This window comes from Pungitius pungitius, chromosome 3, assembly GCF_949316345.1.
Source record: "Pungitius pungitius chromosome 3, fPunPun2.1, whole genome shotgun sequence".
Classification (NCBI taxonomy): domain Eukaryota; kingdom Metazoa; phylum Chordata; class Actinopteri; order Perciformes; family Gasterosteidae; genus Pungitius; species Pungitius pungitius.
The window spans coordinates 17,119,172-17,128,134 of record NC_084902.1 but is presented as its reverse complement, the minus strand read 5'-3'; the positions used below and the strand labels follow the sequence as shown (position 1 = coordinate 17,128,134).

At 45.0% G+C, this 8,963-nt stretch overlaps 1 protein-coding gene across 1 annotated transcript; it reads right to left on the bottom strand.

Moving 5' to 3' along the window:
• Nucleotides 1-187: 187 nt before the first annotated feature.
• Nucleotides 188-8,900, bottom strand: zmp:0000000529 (WD repeat-containing protein 20). Its single transcript, XM_037464742.2, has 4 exons — nucleotides 7,725-8,900; nucleotides 5,188-5,370; nucleotides 3,598-4,998; nucleotides 188-3,139 (listed from the first exon to the last, which is right to left on the bottom strand). Exons 1-4 carry the CDS (start codon nucleotides 8,121-8,123, stop codon nucleotides 3,092-3,094), a joined length of 2,031 nt encoding a protein of 676 aa, XP_037320639.2. The 5' UTR covers nucleotides 8,124-8,900; the 3' UTR covers nucleotides 188-3,091.
• Nucleotides 8,901-8,963: the final 63 nt, after the last annotated feature.

Genomic DNA, 8,963 nt, shown 5'->3' with positions numbered 1-8,963 from the left:
GTCTGGTGCGTTCATTTATCTTTAGCTTTTGTTTGAATTAACTTTCTGAATGAACTCCATCAAGTCAATTTATTTTAATACTACATAACTCACTACGTAATGGAAACCAATAAACTGTACTGGAGTACTAATTTGAGGTACTTTTTTTTAGGGAGACGTCATGATGATATAGAACAGGACACACGCAACTTATTGGAGATTTTAATAACAGATCTCCATATACAAATTGGATATCATATGATATATCATGACATTCTGCTGTTATAACTTCCACCGGAAACAGATGTAAAGTTTTTAAAAGCCTGTGTGTGTGAGAGAGTGAGTTTGTGTGAGTGTGTCTGTGTGTGTGAGCGCACATGTAGTAACCATATGGTGAAAATAGAGTGCATATTCCATATAATATACTCAAACAGAGACAAATGAGAAAAATAAAAAGATTAAAACATCACATAAAAATGAACAACATTCATGGAATGCTGTTTGTTACCTTGGTAATGAGTTGTTTTGAGGGCAAAAATACATCTTTCTTTTTTTATTCGACTTCCTAGTTGGACACAGCGACATGGGCATGGGACTCCCATTTACACAATTAAAATATAACCTGGTTGATTTTTAAAGCTCAGAACGCAAGAAATCATCCGATTTTACTTGTTTGAAATAGGGTTTGATTAAGAAGCTTTTGGAAATGAAGTTGTGTCTCACAGAATAGTATTTGATGTACTGTTAACGTGTCACTTTGAATTTGACTCATTAGACCTTTCTGTCCCACTGAGCGAGCCAGCCTGGGACCACCTTTAGGCTTGATTTCTGCTGAGTGGCTAAGTGGAGTTGGTTGCTTCTATACATGATTAACCCACTGCAACATCCCTTTGAGCAGCAATAAAATGAGAAAAAGTTAGGGGACTTTGGGGGTGATGGTGTGATCCAAAAACAAAAAAAATGAAAGAGGAACTATTATTTAATAATTATTATATTATAAATATATAATATAATAGGCTTCTGTGGATGGTGGTTATAGCTGATAGTGGTTGTCCCTGCAGTTGTCCTGCCATACAGCTGGCTTACTACCAGCAATATTTGAATCATTTGTGTCATAGCAATCAAATTTATTGTACATCTTTTACGTTGTTCATTCTGTACATATTGTAGTCTGTCCATCTTGGGAGAGGGATCCCTCATCTTCCAGTCTCCTTAAGGTTTCTTCCCTTTTTTCTCCATCCTCCTTCAATGTGTGTCTCACACCTCTTAACTGCTTCCATTTAAGATCTTGACTTCATCAATGAATTCAAACATCTGGCTTGAAAGACTTGAATTGAGCTGCACAAAATTCTCAGTGTTTTTCTAGTTTTTCCAATCGTGGTGGAAGATCGAAGCTGCTGAATGAGTTCAGACTCTCTGCTGTTACTATGACAACGTCAACTGGTGTACATTACATGCAATTTTACATGTGTTGCAAGCTAATCCAATAATTTTGTCTGCTGCTACAAGGGTATGACCTTGACTCTTGCAGTGTCTGAAGTTGCTATGCTATTTATAGGCCAAATTGTCGGACTGGTAGCTCCATTACCTAAAAATGCTGATAAAAACAGCGCTTCCAATTTGATAACACTTGTAACGTAAGAGCTCAAGACGGATTTTCAGAAATAATTGAAACCAATTTAGCAATTTAAAAGCAACCAATTATTCATTATTCAACATTATTTTTTTCGCTAAGATTTCGCTTATGAATGCCTGACTCCATCACGGTGCGTCGGAGTGAGTGTCAGAGAAAGACAGTATGACTACAATGAAGTGTAAAGACTTGCAGGAGGAACATGTGTTCACTGCTCATGTTTGAGTTTGAGTCAAAGGTCCGATGTAGTGATGATCGACGGAGGAATTAGCAAAAAATAAACTTGTAAAATAATATTAGTTTTCTTTATTTAAACTTTTAATCACAAATCGCAGGTTTACTGAAGGCAGCCCAGAAAGATGCTGAAACAAAAGTGGTGTTTGCTCACAAAACATTTGGGTCACTTAAATAATGTATCAGGTATCTGACAGACTTTAATGAGCACCGGTATTTCATAAGCTGAATCAAAACTGATGAAAAATGTTGAAACTGAGACAAAGGACACGTATCATCTGCACCAGATATCCAGTGAATGGTGTGGAGATGTTTCTGTGAAGCTCAGACAACACAATAACACCCCTTGTGTCTCTTGAGCTGCTCATGATGGATCACATGTGCAAATTCATGCAAGAGGCCATTGAGGTGTAACAGGTATGAAGATACAGTATATGTGATGCTACACCATGAGTGCGTGTGTGTGTGTTACGTGAGTGAATTAGTGTGTGTGCGTGGAGCAGTATTAACGTTCGAAATGTTGAGTGTGTGTTTGTTCATTGCAGTTTGTCCACCAACACGCAATGTCCCAGTGAAGTATTGTACGGATCAGTCGGCTGAAATGTACAGCTTGCAGCCTCTCTGTGCTCCATTCGGGTCACCCGCCTCGTGGTAGGTCACGCTCGATTCAAACAACCCATCCCCCGGCTAGCCTTCCAGGGACTAACTGGAGGAAACTCTCATCGCACAAAAAAGAAAACACTGACATCTTCAAGTTCCCTAAAACAGCAGACATTCTTTTTTTGTTGTTTAGCTGTGGTTGATCTGTACAATAGAAGCATCTTCATATATTAATATTCTTCATCTTCTCCGTTGTTCTTCGGTTCCTTGCCTTGTAGGCAGTGTTCCCATACATGTTTGTCCTTTTAATGTATTTTCTGTAATTACATTATACATCCCTACACAGCCTTGTGATAAAATAAATAACTTAAATAAAAAGGTTGTGGCTTTTGCTGTGTCTTTCGCATAAGAGAGGGAAATCTGTACTTCATAAATCTGCTAACGTGATGTTAGCAGTTTTGCTAATTCAGGAAGTGTTTCCCACCAAGCTGTGTGAAATCATCAAGGTAACCCATCACAATGGGTTACACCGACGGTGTAATACTGTCGTGGTCGAAAAAGGTATGGTCTGTGGTTGTTGGCACCTTGTTTGAAATCCTTGAGGATCAATGGAGACGACGGTGGGAGGGAGTTTCCCCCTTGCAGCTATACCACCGTGCCACTTGGAGAGTTCCCGTTCTGTGCTGTCAGATTCTGATCAGAGACAAAACATGAAGGAAAGTTGGACACTGATGACAATCTGTTCATGAGAAGGAAGGCAAAATCATCCCAACTGGTAATTCCCCACTCTCTGAAATATCCACCAAGGGAAACATCTACTCTAAACATTTATGACCTGAGAGGAAAATAATCTAGTTGGCTGGATATCAATGGAAAATCACACTAAACAGACCAACTATGTATAACAGTTGATATGAAACTCCTTTTTGGTTAAGAAATCCAAGGTATCCATGGTCTTTAGAAACATGCAATTCAACATTATATTCTGGCGAGCGGCACGGCAAGTTATTAGCAGCTACAGGGACACACCTCTTTAGACTATACCTTGAGTAAAACCCTAACAAACTGTAGCACTAACACATTGTAGCAAATTGTAATAGCACTGTCCCATAATACATTGCGTCGGGGTAAAAAAAGTTGATCAGACCTACCGGCTTCCCCGGCCGTGCCCAGGTGCATATGAGACCCTCTTGGCAGGCTGTGATGATGCAGTCGTCCATGAACACTAGGACCGTCAGCCTCTCATGTGCAATCTTCTTGCACACCAGCGGCTCCAGGAGCGGCACCTCGTACATGCGCGGGCACAGCGTGGTGCCCAGGACCTTGGCGGCGTCCAGCCGGTTGCTCCTCGGTGCCACGTTGATCTTGTCGTTGCTCTTGCTGATGTTGCCCAGGCTGTGGTACCTCTTGTGCTCCTTCTCCACCCCGCTGCTACAGCCTGACTTGTCCGACTTGCGCTCCTGGAGCGACAGCGTGGCGAAGCGGCCGATGCTGAAGGGCGCGCTGTTCCCTCCGACGGAGCTCCCTCCGCCGCCTCCCCCGCCACCCTCCGTGGTGCTTTGACCCTTGGCATTCGCCACAGCAGGGTGGGGTAAAGAGTTGGAGCGGGAGAGGGAGCGAGGAAGCGGTAGGGGGAGCGTTGGTGGGTTGGCGGCGCCGGTGTTAGTGTTAGGCGGGTGGTGGTGTCCTTCAACCGTTCCACTTCCCGCCACAACTGGGGTGCTGTTGACCGCCCCGCTGCCAGAGTTAGACAGCGATGGTCCAAAAGTGTTAGTGAAGGCGCGGGATAGCGGCAGGCGTGGGTATAACACATCATCTGTCAAGTCCCACAGACAGAATTGGGTGTCCTGCCCCACCGAGCCAAACCGGTATGTGACCGACGACGAGCCGCCACCTTTAGAACTGTGCCGAGAAAGACGGGACAGTGTGCTGCTAGTTCGGACCCGCCCAAAATGCATGGTGTTATTTGTCGGCCCCTGGTGGAGGTCCTCCTCGCTGCCACTTAGCTCCATGGGCTCCTCATCCTCCAGGGAAGTGGTGAAGGGGTCAAACGCTACCACATTGACCCACGACTTGTGGCCGTGGCCTCTCGCAACCACGCGGCTCTCTGCAAACGACCACACGGTAACCAGGTCGTCCTCGCCGCCTGTGGCCAGAAACTTCCCGTCGGGGCTCCACGACACGCACAGCAGCCCGCCAAAGTAGCTCTTCATCACGCCCTGCAGCTCCATCGAGTCAAAGTGGAAGACACGCAGGCAACCGTCCTGGCCCACGCACGCCACGTGCACGCCGTCCGGGGAGAAGGCAAACTCGTTGAGGCCCCCATCGCCCACAGCCCACCGCAGCAACGGGTTGCGCGGCGTCTTGGTCTTGCAGGCGTAGACGGCGAACCCCTCTCCCTGGCGCAGCAGAGAGTACTGCGGGGCGGCGGTGCCACACGGGTGGTCCACGTTGTAGAGGTAGAGATGTCCGCTGGCATGGGAGGCCAAGAACAGGTTGTCTGACTTGGGGAGCCATTTGAGACACGTCACCTTGGATTTGTCTATCAACCTCTGGAAAACAGGAAGGAGGGGAAGCGAGGACAGATTGGAAAATGTAGGAGATGACGAAGTCATCGCAGCCTGCAAACTACGGTAAAAGGAATTGATACAAGGAAGACAAAGGACTTCCGTTGTATCGTGCCGAGCTTCAACAACTACCAAGACACACCGATGCAGAGGGAAAACAGGTATCTACAGTACCTCCTCATTGAAGAGTTTACTGGTTTCCTTCTTGATGGGGTCGAGGTACTGGACCTGTCCAGCTGAGAAACCCACGATGAGGGCTACACTCTCCGCTGTGGCGGAGTACTGGTTGAAATCGTGACATGTCGGCTGAGTGCCCTTGTAGATCCGCTTGTCTATCGGCTTGCTGAGGTCCACAGCCTGCAGATGAGCAAGAGAATTGTGATGGACACGCAAAAAAGACTTTCAGGGTTAATATATTGATAGTTACATTCAGCCATATTTCTACATACGATCGCCAATTACAAAGTGTAAAGAGGGGAAATCAAATAAGATATTTCCTAAAGCAGAAACACAGTTTTGATGCTAAACATCAGGTTTTGGCGTCAGAAAGAAGGAGCAATGGATTTGTTTCTCAAACTACTTTTGTGTACCGACATAAAAGAACAAAAAGGGCACAAAAACCCATCAAGCTGATGTTTCTTCGCTAAAGATCAGGATGCAACACGGCTGCAGGAGTATTTCCAGACTGTAGAGCACTCAGGCTACTGGTGTAACCAGCAACGTTGAAAGGTCACACTTGATCTCCGAGGGTTCGCTAACGTTTACACTGGATTACACAGTCTAGATGTAAATATATAGGCTGTAAAGTCAATATGGCTCTGCTAGTACAAACTTGGGATTTGCTGACTTTTCCGTCTTGATAGGGATGCCTTGGTTTTGGGTATTGGCCAATCGATTGTTTAATTGATAAGCTGAATACCTGAATCGTTGAAAATGAGGGCGAATTTTCCTCAACATCAGGCCTGACTTAAACTTGGTGTAAACGTTAATAAATAAATTAAATCAATTGTGTCCAGTTTTTTAAATAATAAACAGTGCACAAGGAACACCTTTTAAAATGTACAGGAAACTTAAACAGGAGTTAAAATTCCATTATACAATGTATATAATGTATGAAGATAGAATTGAATTGAAAAGATTGGCTTCATTCCCACAAATACTTGAACAAGCTACTTAAGACATTATCAGCCCAATACTGGTTAGGGTGCACCTCTAGTAAAAACTTGATCTCTTTCTCTTTGCCATAAACCTGTGCATTTTGAGGAGAGAGTACCAATGAGCTGCTGATAGCCATGATTAGTCTGTATGCAGCACATGAATGTTTTCGCATGTAAATTGCGACCAAAATCGCAAATGAAAGTGAGCCAAATCAAAGACATCTTGCTGCCAAATATACTCTGTTTATTGTAAGAGAAATGAATTCAACATGTGTGACTGACAGTGTGCAGTGCATCCGTCCCCCAGGTTCTGCTAACATTGCTAGCAACAAGCTGTGTGGGCGAGAAATTGGAGGACAAATGGAGATAGGAATCTTTGTATGGGAAAATATTTTTGTAAGCAAATATAGAAAACATAAATTGGCAATAATACTGACTTTCACACTAAATCCTGGCTTCTGGTGTACACTTTCAGATGTTTTCATCAGCTTTTTTAGATAAAAGATCTAAGCATTGAAAGGGCCTTGAATAATTCAGACAGCAAATGTTGTATTTACATTTAAAATAGTTTTGAAAAATGAAAAGATTCAAACTTCCATCTCGTTGTTTTACATTACAGAGGAGAAAACTGTTGAACTTGGATGCTGAATATGTTTTCAGTGACCCTCCATCATTATTGAAGTGGGCTCTAAATATTGAGTGGCTCCATTGTTCTTTGGGGCCCCTGCAGTCTCCTCAGTGGTTAGAAGAGGTTTAAACTGGGATTTGATGTTTTAACAGTGCCGACACTAGACAACGCGCTGAAAAAGGAAGCTGTTCTTGTTTCAAATCCGTTCATACTTTGATGCTAAGCTACCACTTTGTTTCTCTAATGACTTTCTTTTCTTCTGATTCAAATGCTGCCCAGAGGGATTTTTGTCTCTTTCTGTTGTCTGTTTTGTTGAAGCGTTTCTCAGGCAAACACAATACAACATCTATCAGCACATTGTACTTTCTAGAAGCTAAAAGCACGAGAGAAGATATCCTCTCAAACATCTGAATGGACAGAATCAGGCTTAAGAAGCACCGACAGTATCTCTGTAAACCATCTGCTGGTAACTGATTCACCTCGCAATGTCTCCGTTCAGCATCAGTGCATTTACTCCAAACAGAAACCGTGGGATTTGACAGGCCAGTGGCAGAACAAGTATTTATGTACAATTATTAATACACCGCACTGGGAAAACAAGAAAAAACCCGTTCATGTAAAGATTCATATAAAGCAGTAGAGAGAATAAAGTGCCTTTAAGAATGGAGTGGACCAGAGGCTTTCAGTGCTGCATCAAAAAATGATCAGGTCGAATTACATGACAAGTGACAATTCAATATGTGCAGGGTTTGCCTCCACTTTGCAGCACGAGCAGCTAAAAATGATGGGATGATGGAAAAAGGGCTACCAGCAGAGCAGGCTAGCATGATAAGCTAACCCCGACCATCCTCTTCATCTGTCATTCTAGCTGTAACGGGGGCGGAGGATGACGGGGAGGAGGTGGAGGAGGAGGAGAACGGACTCACCTTCTTGATGTTGGTGTACGTGTAGAAATACAGCTCCCTGCCGATGTTGAAGCACACCCGCTCCGACTCCTCGCCCGGATCTTCGGGCTGCAGCTTGACCATAGAGACCCGGACTGGCGGCAGGAAGGCCGCCGGAGAGGAGTTGGCCGCGGCGCCGGAGGTGGAGGAGGCAGCGGCGGCGGCGGCAGCCCCGGGCCCCTGCAGCAGCCCGACCCCTACGCCCGGTATCGCACCGGGTCCGGCCCCAGGGCCCAGCGTGGCTGCGGCGGAGGGACCCCGCGGCAGCCCGCCCCGCTGCTGCGAGTCCGAGAGAGTGAGCAGTTTGTAGAAACCCTCTCTGGTCCGGAACTGGGATTTGATTTCATTGATATCCTTCAGAGCGCCGCCATCTCCGGCCATGTTTGGTGCAAGCAAGCCGCACAGGAAACTGGCAATTGTGACCTGGAAATAATCGCTACAATAGATTTAAAAATAGTAGCCTACTAGGGTAAAAATTGGAGAGGCGAAGCCGAGCAACCGAGATCAGCTATAGTTCTGACCTGCGCACCCGGTCTGCGCCAGTGCATTTTACACCAGTGCCGGAGACCACACCACTGCTCCCTGGTACACTAGCCCCGAGAGGAAGCCTTTCTGTGCCGGTGCAAGCATCCTCCTCGACCGGGTCTCTGCCTCCGTTCATCCAGTGTGCGTAAAAGACGTGCGATGATGTGTCGACTGCTGCTACTGGCCTGGCCTGGCACTGCGCACCCTCCTCCTGTCGGAGGATATAGGGGGCAACATACCCCTCATTTAACCTCGATTGACACCGCACACGACCAACTTTGAGATATGCTGCCCAGATGATGTATATGATCTAGAAGATGATCTTTAATATTCCGATAGATGAATTAATATGCATCCTGTATTTCTCCTACTGAATAAATTATTTTTAGCATTTTGGATTGGTTGGAAAAGGCTTTCTTAAAAGTTGAAATATTGTGTATAGTGGTTACATGGATGTTAGTTCCAAGAGGGGGAAAATGGGCTCTCTCATTGCCTTCGCCATAGAGTGGTGCAGGTGTGAGGAAATCTAGGAAATTTAGGAAATCCACTAAATGGAAGCTTGAATCTGTTTTCAAAATAGTTGTGTTGAAAAAAAAATCTATCAGATCTATCACAGCTGACTTGCTTGAGGTAGTGAACATGTCTAAAAGTACACAAATCCCCCAAAACATCACCTAATTGTACCAAAGACTGTTA

Coding starts and splice junctions, on each gene's coding strand:
- zmp:0000000529 (XM_037464742.2), bottom strand. CDS start 8,123: ATGGCCGGAGATGGCGGCGCTCTGAAGGATATCAATGAAATCAAATCC. Junction 5,371..7,724: donor CGTACACCAACATCAAGAAG/GTGAGTCCGTTC, acceptor GCTCATCTGCAG/GCTGTGGACCTCAGCAAGCC. Junction 4,999..5,187: donor GTAAACTCTTCAATGAGGAG/GTACTGTAGATA, acceptor CCTGTTTTCCAG/AGGTTGATAGACAAATCCAA.